Source organism: Trachurus trachurus (assembly GCF_905171665.1).
Source record: "Trachurus trachurus genome assembly, chromosome: 20".
NCBI lineage: Eukaryota > Metazoa > Chordata > Actinopteri > Carangiformes > Carangidae > Trachurus > Trachurus trachurus.
In genome coordinates this window covers 15,752,846-15,769,629 of record NC_139911.1, presented here as the reverse complement: position 1 = coordinate 15,769,629, position 16,784 = coordinate 15,752,846, and the positions used below count along the sequence as shown (strand labels likewise).

The 16,784-nt window shown below is 41.8% G+C and overlaps 2 protein-coding genes across 4 annotated transcripts; both read right to left on the bottom strand.

Moving 5' to 3' along the window:
- Window positions 1-18: 18 nt before the first annotated feature.
- LOC311003833 (uncharacterized protein) lies at window positions 19-13,200 on the bottom strand. Of its 3 annotated transcripts, XM_083995719.1 has the most exons (12): window positions 13,138-13,200; window positions 12,826-12,903; window positions 11,671-11,993; window positions 10,205-10,825; window positions 8,345-8,542; window positions 7,709-7,999; window positions 7,100-7,146; window positions 6,821-6,927; window positions 6,544-6,690; window positions 5,341-5,472; window positions 3,588-3,857; window positions 19-1,431 (listed from the first exon to the last, which is right to left on the bottom strand). In XM_083995719.1, exons 3-12 carry the CDS (start codon window positions 11,802-11,804, stop codon window positions 1,222-1,224), a joined length of 2,157 nt encoding a protein of 718 aa, XP_083851845.1. In that variant the 5' UTR covers window positions 11,805-11,993; window positions 12,826-12,903; window positions 13,138-13,200; the 3' UTR covers window positions 19-1,221. The 3 variants fall into 3 exon arrangements, with proteins under 3 accessions (XP_083851845.1, XP_083851844.1, XP_083851846.1); XM_083995718.1 differs by having other exon boundaries at window positions 12,826-13,187; XM_083995720.1 differs by having other exon boundaries at window positions 11,671-11,942; window positions 12,826-13,187.
- A 959-nt stretch (window positions 13,201-14,159) lies between these two features.
- otulina (OTU deubiquitinase with linear linkage specificity a) lies at window positions 14,160-16,399 on the bottom strand. Its single transcript, XM_083995721.1, has 3 exons — window positions 16,180-16,399; window positions 15,933-16,054; window positions 14,160-14,810 (listed from the first exon to the last, which is right to left on the bottom strand). The coding sequence occupies exons 1-3, from the start codon at window positions 16,291-16,293 to the stop codon at window positions 14,327-14,329; spliced, it is 720 nt and encodes a 239-aa protein (XP_083851847.1). The 5' UTR covers window positions 16,294-16,399; the 3' UTR covers window positions 14,160-14,326.
- Between the last annotated feature and the right edge of the window lie 385 nt (window positions 16,400-16,784).

The window sequence follows — 16,784 nt, the reverse complement described above, 5'->3', positions numbered from 1 at the left end:
GTAGAGACAAAATTGCTTTTACGAAAATTGTATTTCGATTTTATTTAAATGCCATCTGAAAATCTGACAGTGCAAGAACATTCCTGCAAATTGGCATAATCAGTGTTTTACTATTAACTCCCCACCTGCTCTGAAATAAGGGCAAAATGCCTCTGATCACTAATAACCAACATTCATTCTTATTGTGCATTTTTTTCTAAGGCAACATGGAGGACCAAGCCTTTTCTACTGAATCCTGTGGCTGGTGGTTTTGGACTGTTGCCAGAATTTTTTTTTTTTGCAGCAACATTGGCACATTTTTTTTTTCCCTCCCTTCAGAACAGCTTGGTTAAAGGCAACATGTTACACATGAGTTGGACACACACACACACACCTGCAAGGCAAACACACAGATCATCACAAATCGCACCTCTAACACAGAGGCAGCGATTAATCTTCCAAATAACTTTGATAAATCATCAAACTCTTCCTAGACTAATTCATCATAATTCAGTCGTTCTACTTATCAGACGTCATTTAAAATGCTCTTTTTTCTGACATAATGAAACATAATAAATTAATCAAAGTGCCCAAATTTCCAGTGTATAAACCATCTAATGATTTTTTAAGCTGTTGCAGCTCTGTTGTGTTTAGAATTTTAGTTGTTGAGAAAAAAGTGAAACATAAACAAGGTAGCGCTGAAAATTTGGGCTCAAATCAAAATGACACCCTGGAAACTAATTCATAGGTAATGGAGATATTAGATGTCCCTATATGTACATATACTCATAGAAAACTGTGTTTACAGTACAGTGTGTACAAAAGTGTGTAAACCACAACTTGTACAGGGTCTCAAAATCAGCATATTTTTTAAGAAACAATGTGGCATTTTGGGAAATGCACTCATTGGCTCTCTTGCAGAGAGTCAGCTGAGAGGACTGATATCCGAAATATAAAGGGGACAACAACCTGCAGCTCATCAGCTTAAAGTCTGCAAACAGAGGGAAACAGCTAACCTTGTCAAAAGCTGAATTATTAACACATTAAATCTCATGTGTTGGACGTCCCAGTGAGGACAAGTCTCCCACCAACCATCCTCTCATCCAACTCTAAATGCAAGAAAAATAATTAGTGTTTCTCCCAAAATGTCAAACTGTTCCTTTAATTGGTGTAGATCTATTCATCTTGATGAACCTGAGGCGTGTTTTGTTTGTATGGCAGGAGATTTCTCTGCAGCGACGATCAGCTTGAGTCGAGCTCCTTGTGTAGTTCTGCAGCTTGTACGACTGGTACGTTGTAGTGGCGGTCGTCCTCCGTGACGAGGCACACGGACGGCCAGTCGCCTTTGTGGTCGTCCGGGTAGTAGGTGACAAACTCCTCCGTGTCAGCTTTGTACAGTCTGTAAACTTCAATGGTGCACTGCAAGGCGTAGCCCAGCAGGAACATCTCCACCTGCGCAAAGCAGCGAGATAATTGCACGGTTACAAGGAAAGCCGGACTTCCTCCAACGGCACAATGCGCAAACATATGATACTCGCGGATGGATGTTTGTTAAGGAAACCTGCGAAAGCCTGCAAAAGCCTGAATGAAAAGAATGAAAATAACAATTAAATCACTCAGTAGCTTGTCACCTCCGGGAGCCTCCTCACCCCGAGGGCTCACCATGTAGAGAGATCGCCTGGCAAAAACAAAAAAACAGCTCAAGTGGCGGCATGTTTCACCATTCAGGAGAATGCTGCGTGTCAGATCTCGACAGATCAAATTTTAAGAAGTTGTGTTTGTTTGTTACGAGGCGTGACAACGGTCTGTTGTATAATTGCTGAAATCAAAAGGGTGAGAAAATCCCAGCAGCTAGTTTAACCACAAAATGTTTCCTGTCTCACAGAAAGTTAAAGGGATAGTTCAACATTTTGGCAAATTGGCTAATGGAATTTCTTGGTTTCCCTCATCAAACTCATCAATTACATAATCCAACAACTCCAAAACACTCTGGTGGGCAAGTTGTGACCTGCACATTCACCACGCTATGAGATAATAACGGAACGTTAGGAGACAGAGTTGTTTACTACTGTAGGTAAATTCATGGAAAACAGCTGATGCCGTCGGGGGCAGATTTTTGGCAAGCAGTGTCTGCATTTACCTCGAAAACAACTCTGTCTCGTAACGTTCTGTTATTATCTCACAGCGTGATGAGTGTGCAGGTCACAACTTGTCCACAAGAGCGTTTTGGAGTTGTTGGATTGTGTATTTGATGAGTTCGATGAGGGAAACCAAGAAATCCCATGAGCCTCTGTAGCGCAGCTCACGGCTCTGCTCCGCCGTTCTAAAAATAGCTTGCACCGAAAATTAAAGGTAACAAACCTACTGCTATGACTGTAGAGATTATGGCAATGGGCCAATTTGCCAAAATGTTGAAATAAAATGATGTGTGGTTGAGTGCATTGTTGCAAAAACCTGCTCTCAAGTCAGTGGTGCAGTATTTCTCTGTCACATTGTCAGGAGAGAAATATGAAAATAAGTGCACAGACTTGCCTGTCGTGCACAGAGTGAGCTCAAAGTGCACCAAGATGTTTTTTCTTTGTGACGTGTCATTATTAAAATCATATTGAATGTTTGTCTCCTGCACGAGACTCTGCAGAAAGGCTTCAGTGTTTCCATTCATCGCCTAAATATATCCACCACACTTTATAACTAACAATCATATAACAGAAAATATTTCTAACTGTGACTTGTGCCAGTCACACTTCAGTGCTTTGCCCCTGAGTGAGCACAGAGCTGCTGCTGCTGCTGCTGCTGCTGCTGCTGCTGCTGCTGCTGCTGGTGTGTGTGTCAGGACTGAGCTCGCTGGTCAGTGACAACCTGTGATCAACTGACCACAAATAGAATCTAACTCACCATTATAACAGCGATACGCCAGAGAGCGAGCGAGTGTGCCTGGCTTTAACAGGGAACAGGAGATGGCACTGTGATTGGGTTATTGGATAATACGGCCAAAACACTCCTATGACTAATTAAAAGACTCAGACCAGCCTCTGCACCATGTGCCTGGTGCAGCGACTGTTTTTTCCACTGTTAAAAGTAAAAAAAAAAAGACATGGACACATTGGAAATGCACTTGCACCATGCTCCAAATTGTTAAAATACAGCTTTTTAAAATCCCTGGGTCTGTGTTTGAGCAGTCTTTGAAAAAGTTATTAGTTACAGTTACTAGTCGCATTCCTCAAAAAGTAACTAAGTTGGTAACTGAATTAGTACATTATAAAAGTAACTCATTACCAGGCAAAGTAAATATTGCGTTCCCTTTTTATGAAATGCTCAAATAATGTCAATTTACTTGGACTTCCCTCTCTAACCCCTAACCTCGCATTTATCTGGAACTAACCAACTCACTCAGTATCCCTCCGCACAAGGAGTTGGTTAGTTCCAGATGAACAGATTTTTTCCGACTAGTTGATGGACTGAAAAAAATGTGTATACAACGTACACTTAAATGGGTGTATTTTATTTTGTGATGGGACTAAGTAACGGTGCATTTTACTGTCAGTAAGGAACAGTAACTTTTGTGTGGTAAACACATAAAAAGACCGCCCTGGCCTGGCGTCTCTCACCTGCTCCAGCCCGGCGCTGAGGCCCACGTGGCTGAGGTGGTTGGAGAGGAAGGAGCGCGGGCAGACGGACGAGTCCCGCGCGAACAGCAGCCAGCAGAAGAGCGGGACGTCTCCTCCGCCCTGCATGCAGCCGTGCAGCTCCACCGCTCGGTTCAGCATCAGCAGCTTCAGCGCCTCCAGCAGCCCCAGCTCCTCCTCGCCGCCCTGGAACACCCGCTCACACAGCTGCTGCCGCTCCTCGGCACAGGGACAGTCCACGGCTACCTGCCACTGGGGATAATCAATCAAACCAATCACTTATTTTGATGAACATTTATTCAGTAAAGTCATTTATGAAGTACAAAGACCAAACAATCACTGGTTACAGCTTTAGAGTGGGAGGATTTGCAGTTTGCTACTTCAATTTCTTCCTAAACTGTTACATTTTGATTGAATTAAATGAGTAGATAAATAGAAATCTGCTGTTTTGCTCAGTAATGAAGGATATTTAGAAACTGCAGGCCTGGTGGTGTCTGCACAGTGTGTGGCACAACAGGAGGCCGTGGCCTCATTTCAATCACAAATGGTCTTTGAAGCATGAATGTGAAGCTAAAACAGATAATTCTTCAACTATTTCGGTTATTTATTCATTTTTGGGGGGCAATATTGAAGAAAAATGCTTCACACGATGTAGTTAAAGTTTCTCATTTATATCTCATCTCCTCCTTGTTTGATGTTACAGCAAATTTAAGATCTGACTGATGCCTGAGTCAACCTCTCCAGTCCCCGTCATTAACCAGAGCTGCTACAATTTGTTTTATGCAAAAAAAAAGCAAAACATTTGCTTAGTTCAAGCTTCATAAACGTTGCATGCATTCCTGTCATGGTAAACTGAATGTGGTTTGGTGAAAAAAGGAAAAGGCTGCAACTTTGGGGTCTGGGACTAGGACTAAAGTATTAATTCATCAACTGAGAATATGACAAAATAATCAAGAGCAAAAACTTGATCATTGGATTGAGCCCCATTTGAAACATACACTGGTGTATCTGACTGTGAATCTTCAGTGTCTTTCATTTGCCGTGGTCACGAAAGTGAATGTAAAAGTTTCATTTTCTGACTTTAGTTCCTTCAGTGACATAAACTGCCTCAAACATGAGCTAATGTTTACTTTACTGTATTGTGAGCCTGTTTTTTTTTCACTCTCTCCCGACATATGCACAGAAAACAAACCACAGACCAGAATAACCTGACACTGTGTCTGTTCCAAGTGCGACTATATGTGATCCATAGTGTCCGCCGGCACAGAACCAGCACACAGCTCGCTCTCATAAACAGACCGAGGTCCAACTCTTTTTTTTTTTTTTAAAGTGTGCGCAGTAAACACCACGAGCTCTGAGCGGTGGAGGCCGACTATAAATTCTGCCGGGGGCTACATACAGTCGCAGTAAAGAGGCACTGTGGTTTTAACAGTTTAAGTGTCTCTTTGAGGTTGAGGGTCCGTCTATCCCCCCCAAATCCTTTAGAGCATAACAAGGCTGTGTTAATGACACGCAGGGAAAAAAAAAAGCCTTGAGGGAAGGAGCCGCTCAGCATTGAGAAAATTACCTCCTTTTACATATGGTAGCAATCACATCCAAAAGCCCTGTGGATGAATATCAATACCCTCAGTGTCCACGGATGGCATAAAAATAGGGCTGTGGTTTACTCGTGCTGTGTCTTTAAAATACTTTCTCATCGTTTACGTGTGTGTGCGAGCGGATCTGCAGCCACTACCTTGTTGCGTAGGAGCTCCATGTAGCCTTTGAGCCGCTGGGCAACATCTCCTGTCCCGTCTCCCTGCAGGCGCTCTCCAGGAAATGTCCACTGGCTTATCAGGCCTTCCTGGGTCTCCAGTTGCTTCAGCAGCTGTAAACACAGAGGATTCACCACGGTGACGTGTACAAATCAGCTGAATTAACAGCGGATGAATCGGTGTTGTTATTAAAACAGATTTTAGTTGAGTTAGTCTCAGGAATACAAACTTCTTTCACATCTTCTTCTCCGTGTTTTAACAGTCAAAGGTGATTAAGTGTCAACTTCCAGCTCCCTATCAGCTGACAGCCATAGGGTTAGGGTTAGATACAGTATGGTTAATATTATTGATGCATTATTGATGACATCTGTTGGAAATTTTGACTTTCACTTTAAGGTTTATTTTCTTCATTTGTACATAAGTAAAAGTAAAATACGGTAAGTGTATTAATACCTGATAATTACAAGATGAAAATTTCGGACAAATCTCGAACTTAAAGGGATAGTTCAACATTTTGGCAAATTGGCCCATTGCCATAATCCCTATATTCATAGCAGTAGGTTCGTTACCTTTAATTGTCGGTGCAAGCTATTTTTAGAACAGCGGAGCAGAGCCGCGAGCTGCTCAGAGCTACGCTACGGAGGCTAATGGGATTTCTTGGTTTCCTTCATCAAACTCATCAAATACAGAATCCAACAACTCCAAAACGCTCTGGTGGAGAAGTTGTGACCTGCACATTCACCACGCTATGAGATAATAACGGAACGTTACGAGACAGAGCTGCTCCGCCGTTCTAAAAATAGCTTGCACTGACAATTAAAGGTAACGAACCTACTGCTATGACTATACAGGGATTATGGCAATGGGCCAATTTGGCAAAATGTTTAACTATACCTTTAATGAAACCAAAATGAAAATAACACCCATTTGATTCGCCTCATTTTTAGTTACTCTACAGTGTCTGTTTATATCCTGTTTCACTTGTTAAAAAACAAATAAAGAAGAAAAAAGCTAATTTTGGCTGTTCATCTGTTTACGAGGTTAGCACCTTGGAGTAATCCATAAACCCTCCCGAGCTGGAGCGAGGAGTGTTTTTGTTGTTCTCCTCATTCCGGCAACAATCGCGGGAATGCAGGCATTAACCACGGCTCGACTGATATAATGGCTTCAAAGTGAGCGTTTACCACAGTTATGTCGTCGTCCTGCTGCAGCCACGCAGGCAGCCGAGTGCTGTGGGACAGCACCTGGAACAGCGTGGCTCTCAGTGCACAGTAGTTGTCTCCCCTCACCCTCCTCACGCCGCCGAACCTCTGGGACATCTCTTTATAACCCTGCAGCAGCACACGGAGACACCACAGGAAGTCTCTCAGCCATTAATGTGAAAAAAAAAGATAAAAAAGTCAAAAACAACAACTGGCTTTAATCTGAAACACGTCTTTCCCAAGAGCTACAGGCAACAACCTTTCTAATGAGAGCACTTTTGGCAGTGTTTCCTTTCCACTCTCTCTCGCTGTAGGACAGAATGTCCACCGCTGGGGCCAAGCTGCATCTGTCCTCCACCTTTAAAACTGAGCAGGAGACAGAGGACGAAAACAAAAGGACGACTGTCAAGGTTCTGCACGAAGACACAACTGTAGTGTTGTTTGCAATCCTCAATGCAGTTAAATTATGTAGCTGTGCGAACTGGATGCACTAATGTGTAGTTTGACACAGACGCAGGCGGTGGTCCTGGGTTATTACCTGGGGTCACGGACAGCTCCTCAGCTCCTCTGTACAGGTCTTCTTCACTGAAGAAGAAAAAGAAACACAAAACAAAACTTCTATTAAAGCTATTGTATATTTATCTAAAAAGGGTTTTGCAGTGCACACACACAACTCAAAGTGTCATCAAAACATACACTTGGTAGTTTATTTAGATTTTATTTCCCATCATTCTAAGTGCTTTACCCCTCCTTAAGCCTTTTATGTACTGCATAGATCTGTCCCATGTTAAATAATGTAGCACAATCCTTATTTCTTTGATCTCCAGTATTATTATTATTATTATTATCTTATGTTTCATTTTCTCCTCTCTGTAGAACTGTGTGGTCTTAGTGACGACTGTGGCCACTTGTTTTCAGCAGGGTCTCTGGGAATGTAATGTAAAATCTGTCATGGCTGAAGATGAATAGAGTCTACGCTGTCACGCAGTTTTAAACAAACACTTCCTGTGTTGTGTCCCACTTCTACATCCTCTTTTACAGCCCGAATCACAGTCACATTTTCTGACTCTGTGTTTCCACTGATACAGTGGGTATTACATCATGTGTGATGCTGAGATTAAAAAAGCCAAGAGTCCTCTCTACTGACCTGTTGCCCAGTTCCCTTTCCGTCACAGGGACTGTCTCCGTGGCGACGCTGCCTCCCAGCTGCTCCTCTTCCTCACTGACCTCCTGGATCTCAGCATCGTGGTTCGCGGCCTGGGCCTCGGCCTCGGCCTCCTCCTTCGTCACATCCTCCTCCTCAACTTTGGGAACGTCTCCGTCTTCATCCTGCACTTTGGGCACCGGTTCCTCTTCATGATCCTGTTTGATGTTTTCCTCTTCCTGGCTTGAAGCTGAACTCTTGGCATCCGGTGTTGTATTCTGATCGATCTTTGATCTGTTTGATGTGGACAGGGACACATTTCTGTTACTTTTTCCAGCTTCCAACACACAATCAATATTTTTCCATCTACTCTTAAACTCACATTAATACATGTATAACCTATATTTCATACTTTGTGGATAATGTCAGATTGTACAAATATTGTAAGTAAACTAAATAAGAAGGTGAAGAAGGTATGTAATCCAAAACAAGTCTGACAGTGACTTGAACAAGACAGTGAGCTGTGGTGTCGCTGCGCCCCCTCGTGGTCACAATGACAAAATCGAACACACACAAGTACAAACAGTCTATGTAAACAAGTGCCTTGTTTTTGATATCACAAACTCTGAACTCGCTGACCTCGCACTGGCGTCTGCCAGAGGAGTGGCTTCTGGCTCCGTGACAGAGTTGGCGGCGTCTCTGTCCTCACCACTGTGGCTCAGTCCTGTGGGCTCGGGTCCAGGAGAAGACGCGGAGACATCATGGCTGTTTCTGTCTTCAGGAGAAGCCTGCTCGGACACTGAAGAACTCCCATTGTCTGACTCCTCTGTCCCTGCACTGGACACGGGATAAAACTCAAATTCAAATTCAAATTCAACCTTTATTTATACAGCGCATTATATGCACAAGGCAGACTAAATGTGCTTCACAACGGGGTAACTACAATATAGTTACAATAAATGATTAATCGGAAAGTGCAAGTAAACGATCACATGTATTGAGCCATCTCCTCCACTTGGTTTTTAACAATGGCTACTGCTGTGACAGAGATTCACAGGGTGTGGTTTGTTTTTATATTACCATGTATTGTTACATTTATTTTTATTTTTTGTTACATTTATATACCTGCTTGCTTAGTGTATATTCATGTAGTCAGTTTACTGTTTTTGTTTTGTCCTCCTTGGCTTACTACATACTGGGAATATTATTGCCAAAACTTACTTCTTAAAGAATTTTAATGAATGGATGGAACATCTATTGATATATTGCATTAGTTATATTATTAATTGGCAGAGCATGTAAAGGAAGCCAGAAGATTAATTGATTTTGGTTGAGTAATGGAGAGGGGGTGGGACCACATAGGTTTTTAACTTCAGCCCACTCCTTTTTGGACATGAGAAAAAAAGGGAAAAAAGTCTGCAAAGTGCAGCTACTTGCTCACTGTTTGCCTAATAAACATTTTATAGAAGTGATCAGATGAGATTATCTGTTTGTTTTTTTACCCCATAGTATCAAATATTTGACAAATCAACTTGCAATCCTGTAAATCCTGCCGTGCTGCCATGAAGACATATTTCTTTATAACCTGATTTTGCAGCAGTGTCCTTGGTAATGATGATAGAGATGGTGACCCTCGTAGAGAAAAGCTCCTCGAAAAGAGGAGGAGGAAGAAGAAGAAAAGATCTCAGCATTTGTTATTATTGTATGTTGGCCAGTCTGACTCACACATCTGGTAGAAATAGTGAAAATACAATAATAGCCAAGACATTACTCCACCACCACATAAATAACTGAACTTGATAATTGTTTTCTGGTTGAGTGGTTCCTGATGTTTTTTGGCCTGTGAGTTTTTCAAAATGAGGCAACAAGAACGTACCTCATCAGAGTTTGCAACTGTCAACAGGTCACGGCCACCAGCTCAGAGAAACTACTTCCACTACTGTTGTATTTGAGTTGTTTACAGAAGATTTACTGTAAATGCTGGAGGAAAATAAACCTAATTTTGTTGTTTTGTAATTCACCATCGGCTTTTCTCGACTTTTAATTATCTTGACTCAGGCATCAACGGTTACTCTATTTTGTTTCTGCTGATCGACAAAAGCAGCTTTTTTCATGATAAATTGATAATCACATGATCCTTTTCAACATTTTTTGATAAAAATGTGAAATATTTGCTGTGTCTATCTTCTCAAATATGACAATTTGATTATTTTCTTTGTTTCAAATGACAATTTACTGAACATTTTTGGATTTGGTCATAAAATATAAGACATTTATAGTCTTGTACAGATCACTGTGGTATATAGGACATTTTAACTGCCATTTTCATCATTATTTTCTGGCATTTTGTTGACATTTAAAAGAAATTATATATACAACAATAAAGGGAGATGACATGTGAAAAGATTGTTTCTTAATATCTTAATTCAATGTTCCAGTGTCTTTGTTAAATATTTCTCATTCAGTTTCATATTGAAGGTGTCTTGTCATGTGCCTTACCAGCTTGTTGGAGCCTCTTTGTTGATCTCCTGACCGTCCACTGGGCCGGGAAACACCTGACAAGCTGCTTCTTCCACCTGAGAGTTTGGCACTGACAGCACTGGATTATTTGGAGAGATCTCCCCCGACGGCTCAGTTTCAGCTTCGTCAGACGTAACCTTGGAGACCGCCTCTTCCTCATCGTCGTCAGCGAGCTCTGTCGTTGTGGTCGTCTCAGTCGGGGAAGGCTCTTCTTCAGGGCAGACTGACTCGACTTTTTTCGAGATGCCATCTGGGATTTCCTCCGGCTCAGGCGCTGGAGCTTCTTCTTTCGGTGGCTCGTTTGTTTCTGGAAAAACCTCCCATTCATCGCCAGTGCAAGTTTTCTGCTGGGGTTGTAAAGTGCACTGCAGATCTTCAGCTTGTCCACTGTCGTCTTGAGGCGGCTTCATATCTTCATTTTGTTCTCTGAGCTCCGTCTCTTTGCGGGCAGAAGGCTCTGTTGCGTGAATGCTCTCCTTCTTCAAGGGTCCATTCTCCTGAGTGTTATTGGGCTCTGACTCTCCATTCTCAGGACTCTGCTTCTTAAACACAGCCTCAGCCTTCTCTTCCTCCTTCATATTGTCTGCATCAGGTGTTTTCCTGAGCAATGTGAGATAACACAACAAAACACCCTTTAAAGCATAAATCAAATGAAAGTAATGAGTAAAATCGAGGAACCCACATACCCTGATTAGATTTGTGACTATAGATAAGATTTTCCAGCAAAATGTTTCAAGATGTTCTTTTGTATTGTGGGTGGAGGGAAGTGAAAGACCCATAATTAAAACAGTCATCTGTAGCTCTTTACACCAACCGCTAGAGCATGAACTGCCAAAACAACTGTCCCACTCTGAAACCCTCTCACATCTCTGGAAGTCCCCAGTGCGCTATAGTGTATGTCACTCTGTAATTTGGTCTCATAATACAAAACCTACGCAAGTCCTAAGGGGGAAACCTAAAAGTTATTACAGCACCAGTTAAGAGTTTCAAGGGTATTTCTGTCATCTCATTTGTTTACCTTCTGCCCACGACGATGAAACATTTGCTCGAGTCAAAATGTTTGTTTAAAATCCATTATCTCCAAAAACAGAAGTCAAAACGCTTCACTTCCTTGAGAAACATTTGAATGTTGTTGAACCTGTTCTTCACTTTCTTTACCGAGTCAGATGCAACACTTGTTGTTATCTGCTGCTCTAAATATGTCAGTCTGATAATTAAAAAAAAAAAAAGCCACACTGATCGAGATCGAGATTGTGAACCATGACAGTCAGTGCACATCAACTCTGAATCACACAGGAAGTTGAGTTCAACATAGTGAATTCCTACCCACTTTTAAACACCATGCTGGATTTTCCCCTGATGTTTGTGTATGTAAACATTATGTAACCAAACAACAGTGTGTCTTCAAATTTAAAAAAAGAAAGAAAAGGGAAGAGTTGTCTCACCTCACAGCATCGTCTCCATCAGGACCACTGTTGCCCCCTGTGGGCACCGTGGTTTTAACATCATCATCAAGTAAGCCACTTCTTTCCTCCGCACTGCCACAGGGACTCTCAGTGTGACAGCAGCAGTTCCCCATCTGCTCGCTCCCTCCCGCACGGGGAGTCAGACAGGTTGTAGGCTGAACGGCGGCTTTGATCCAGAACAACTGCGAGCGACCTGACGAGTCGCCGAAGCCTGAGGATTTCAGGAGGCCATGATGAGGAGGGTCAAGCTGCTGCTAAAGCCAGGAAGCAACCATGTTCACATGTGGAAATAAGGTTGATACCTAAAAGCAAAAACATGCATCACTATTAAATTAATGATTCAAATACTGGTGTGATGACAGTGGTGTGACAGCATATTGTGTGACCTGGTCAAGTTTTTTTTAAAACTACTTATTAACCTGATGATTATTTTTCAACTAATTAGAGAATTTGTCTGCAATATCTGAGATAATAAGAAATAAAATGGTCAAAGTGACTTCAACTGTATTTATTTTGACACCACACTGTCTGAAACTGAAAGACAGATTTTTTTTTACAAGATTTGACATTGATGTCACCAAAATAAATCACAATCACTTATCAAAGTAGTAAATTAATACATTTTCTAATGACCGACTCATTAACCAGTTTATCAACAAATCATTTCTACTTTAGTCGCCATTACAATTATTCAATATCAAATGACACATTGTATTTTGGTAAGTGTGACCAAACATGACACCTCTACACAAACAAATATTCTAACACATGATATGAGAGATACAGTATATTCACAACATTTGCTATCACAGTTTTTTTTGTGACTCATTCTCTGTGTGTAACCATCATGTTAACACAATATTAGGTAGAGACATAAAATATGACGACCACCATCAATGTGAAAACAGACTTTAACAACATCTGTAGAAATTCAACATGTGACGACTTAAATATTTTGAAGTGGAACCGTGGCTAAAGCCATTTGAGTCGCGCACTTCGTGATGAGTCTGTTTCTATTACAAATCATGGCTACACCCCATTGTCAGTGTCAACACCAGGAGGTAAGAGCACATTTCACACACCGCATTCACGTGTCACTGTCATATTAACCTCTGGTTTTGTCGAAAAACATACCTCGGTTGAGTTTTAATGTTGACGGCCTCCCCGAGCTTTCCCTCATGTAGCTCCTCTTCCTGTTTCACTTTTGGTTAGCTGGAAAGACAAGCTGAAGTTAGCTGCTAGCCAGCTAGCTGCGGTAAACTTAAAACACAAACATGCGCTGCTGCTTCAGGTTGACCGCCGCTCATGAGAAACACAGCTGTCACAGTGGTTCACCTTTTGTTATGACTAGACCGCTGTCGTTTAACGCGACACGTTTTATTTATTTATTTATTTTTAAAGCGTGAATTTTACTGTGTTTTCTACGAAACATCTGCTGGTACGAACCCTTAGCAGCGCAGCCACAGCAGCGGGGTCACGGTTTGGTCCGAGCGCATGACGTCATACTCATGTGCGCCGCTAGTTTTGCTGCGTTCAAGTGCTGCTCGGAAACTGGGAAACATACTGTAGATTGTTTGAGGTCGGTTTGTTTCTGGCGTTCATAGACAAACCAGTGATTTAAAGCAGAAGTAAGTGATATATTTGTGTTAATATAAGTCTTAAATAGTTATATCTTCCGACAGCAATCACTTACATAGAGTGTTTGGACCGAAACACGGGTCTCTCAGTCACTCTGCTCTGCTCTGAGCCGAGGAGAAAACATTTATCGTATCCTACAGTTTTTATCCAATGAGGAGAGAGAACGGCATGCAGGGCTGTGTGTGCAGCCAAGGGACGCCGTGAATGTGGTGACGGAGGGACGAGGACTGTTATGGTGCGTTCAAGGAAACTCGTAACTCGTGTTTTTCCGACCTGTGAAGTCGTACCAGTTCGATCTGGTACGAGTTCACGGGTCGGAAGTTACGAGTGGCCGTTATAGTGCACTTTCACAGGTAAAACAGGTCGGAAAAACACAAGTGGGTTGCCTGAAACGCTACAAAGTCGTAAGTTGTGACTTGAAGCTGTAATTTACGGTTTCAAAAGCCTACCTGGAACGCAGCATTAGCCAAAACGACCGGATCGCTTACTTCTGCTTTAACTCTTTTATCAAGCAATAATAATAATGATAAAAAAAAAACAGATACTATTTCAAGCTTCTTATGATTGTAAATGTAATATATTTTAAGGGAGGACATATTAGGTAAACGAATCTGTGGGGTTTCTTGTTAAATTCTGATGATAAAAAATGTTCATAATGAGAAAAGACACAAGCCTAAGTAACAAGACACTGTAACATTTACCGGTACTTGATTGTTAGGACTAATTCATTGAAATTCTTCATTGTCTGAAACATATGTATGGTCATCAATAAATGTTTTGTTTTTTTCAGTGATGAAAAAATAAGGGACAGGAGTGAAAGGGAGTGCAGTAAAATATATCAAATCTTTTTATTTTCAAAATATACAGATGTAAAAATCATATTTTACATTATATACACTGTGAAATGTACTCATGAAATCTGTTTGTTTCATTGTTTATGTGCCCATTCAAGTATTGTCCACCTTTTACTGTGATTTTGGTCCCTGACCTTCAATCACTACACATTCTTCAGCTCCTGTATGTGATTGATCAGCTCCTGTGGCAGTCCGAGCTCTAACACTAAGGCCATGCAGCGCTGCAGGAGGAGCTCTAGACCTTCATCAGAGCTGGAGGAGCAGTCAGTGGACACTGAACGGGGTTTTTGTGGCATGTGAGAAACATCCAGGTCCATTTTTTCTCCTTTCCTGCAGCAGCCTTTCTCTTCACATCCCCCTCCATCACATCCCTCTCCACCACATCCCCCTCCACCACATCCCCCTCCATCACATCCCCCTCCACCACAGCCCTGATCTGCCTGCTTCACATCCAGGTCCTCCATGCTCTCGGAAACGCTGCTCACGCTGGGAGGAGGATTTTCTAAAGTCATCTTGATGCCTTCTGTGATTTTGTCCTCATGCCGTGTCACCTGCTGCAAAAGCTCAGTGACACTGGCTGGGACAGGGGTTTCCGGATGCTCGATCTGGCACCAGCACCACACAGCACTGTGATGAGACACACAAAGAGGCAACAGTGTCAGTCACAATGGCACAGAGAAGTGACTGGGACTGGCAACTGCTGGACAGAAAAGATACTTCAATAATGGTCGGTACAAAAGAGGCTCATGATGTTTCTGTGCAAGAACAAGGCTGAAATCATAGTGGGAAAATATCACACACAAAAAAAGAGTAAAACGTCAGTCTCTACTTTGTCAACAGGCTTGAAACAGTAAAAAATCTAAACTGGTTTAATATGTGTTGTGTTTCTGCTTGGAAAAGAGCAGATTAAAGCTAAATGTCAGCCTGTTCTTTTGATGGCTGGGTATGTTTTTGGAACAAGTTCCAAAAACAGGACTGAACATTGAATATGCGTTTTGTAAAGTAAGATATTGAATGAAAAAAGCTAAAGTTTAATGTCAGTGAAGAAACTCAGGTTTGATATCCACAAGACTAGTGTCATTTTTTTCAACTGAAAAGAGTCAATAGACCCATAGTTTCAGTGTTTTTTTTGGTTTATATCCAAGTTTGGTAGAATAAGTTCTTCTGGTTAAAAAAAGTGTTAAATCATAGCAATATGATGTCCAATCAGGTATAAATATTACCTCATTATTTCAGTGAATTGTGTGTTATCTCTTATTCCCTTTCTGAAGAACATCTTAGGACTCAGACTCAAACCAGTCTACTCCGTATTAATATAGACGTTTAGACATTTATCACACCATCAGATTAATGTGATCTGTTAAGGTTTGTGCAGTTGAGCATGTATCTGTCTGACTCACACAATACACATGTAGTGTATTATGGCAGAGTAAAGGTATGAGTCCATCTTTAGTTTATTGAATAATCATATTGAATGTAGACTGTAACTGTTATATTTATCATTTTCCTGCTTTATTCTCATTCTGGATGCTGCAATTTCCCTTTGGCATAAATCAAGTTATCATAGTCATCGTTACTCAACCTATCATATGCTCCTCCCAGCTTTTAATATTTCCCCACTGGCAGCACACTGAATTTCTTCCAGGTTTTTCAATTGTCTGATTGGTAAAGCTCAAAGGTTATAATATCTCTGGCCTCGGTCCTGGTTGTATGACAACTGATAAGTGAGACAACTACGTGATTGTTTACCTCACTATACCCTTGAGGCGGCCCACAGCCACAGTCTGAGCGGCTCCTTCCCTGAAGCCCTCGTTGAATCCGACCTGAAGAAAGGCGTCCTCTGCGGCGTCAGCTCCGTCCACAAACCCGTCCTGCCCGGAACAGTTAGAGGAGATGCATGAGAGGACACACTGACACTGACTGTAGCTGTTTATACTAAACAGACTGAGTATGTGAGGTAAAGTGGGAACATCTGGAGGAGCAGCTGTAACGTTACCCTGACGCGTTTCTTCATGTTGGAGGTCCACTCTTTCGACTGGAGGTCGAGGTCGTCTCCCGTCTCGTCGAAGACATCGTCCCCGCTGTAGGACACGGCTTTGAACCAGGACATCTTCACCTCGCTGCGAAAAACCTGCTTAAAAGAGACTTTATTGATGTTTCTGTAGCATCTGCACGACAACCCGCCACCCACGAGCTCCGCCGCTGCCTCGGTAACAGCAGCGGTTAGCTTAGCTAACGTCTCTACGTCATCATCCCCCGCCTTAAAGGGACAGTCCACCTGTTATTTTCATTTGCGTCCATAGACTGTAGTTTGCGTCACAATATTACATTTTACAAAGGAATCCCTATATTTCTTTTAAGACTGGACCAGTGTTTCATGTGTTTGTTGAATCTTTTTTCTTCACCTTTTGCCCCTTAACCAAAATGACATGACTCTGTCTACTTCTTAACATTAATTTGAATATTATTTGGCTCAAATCATGACATTAAAAGCCAAAAATATAATTTTATGCGTGGATAAATTCAATACTCTGTTGAAAAGGGACAAGTACATATCCCTAAGTTTCCATATTACAAGCAAGGATTTAATAGGAATTCCAA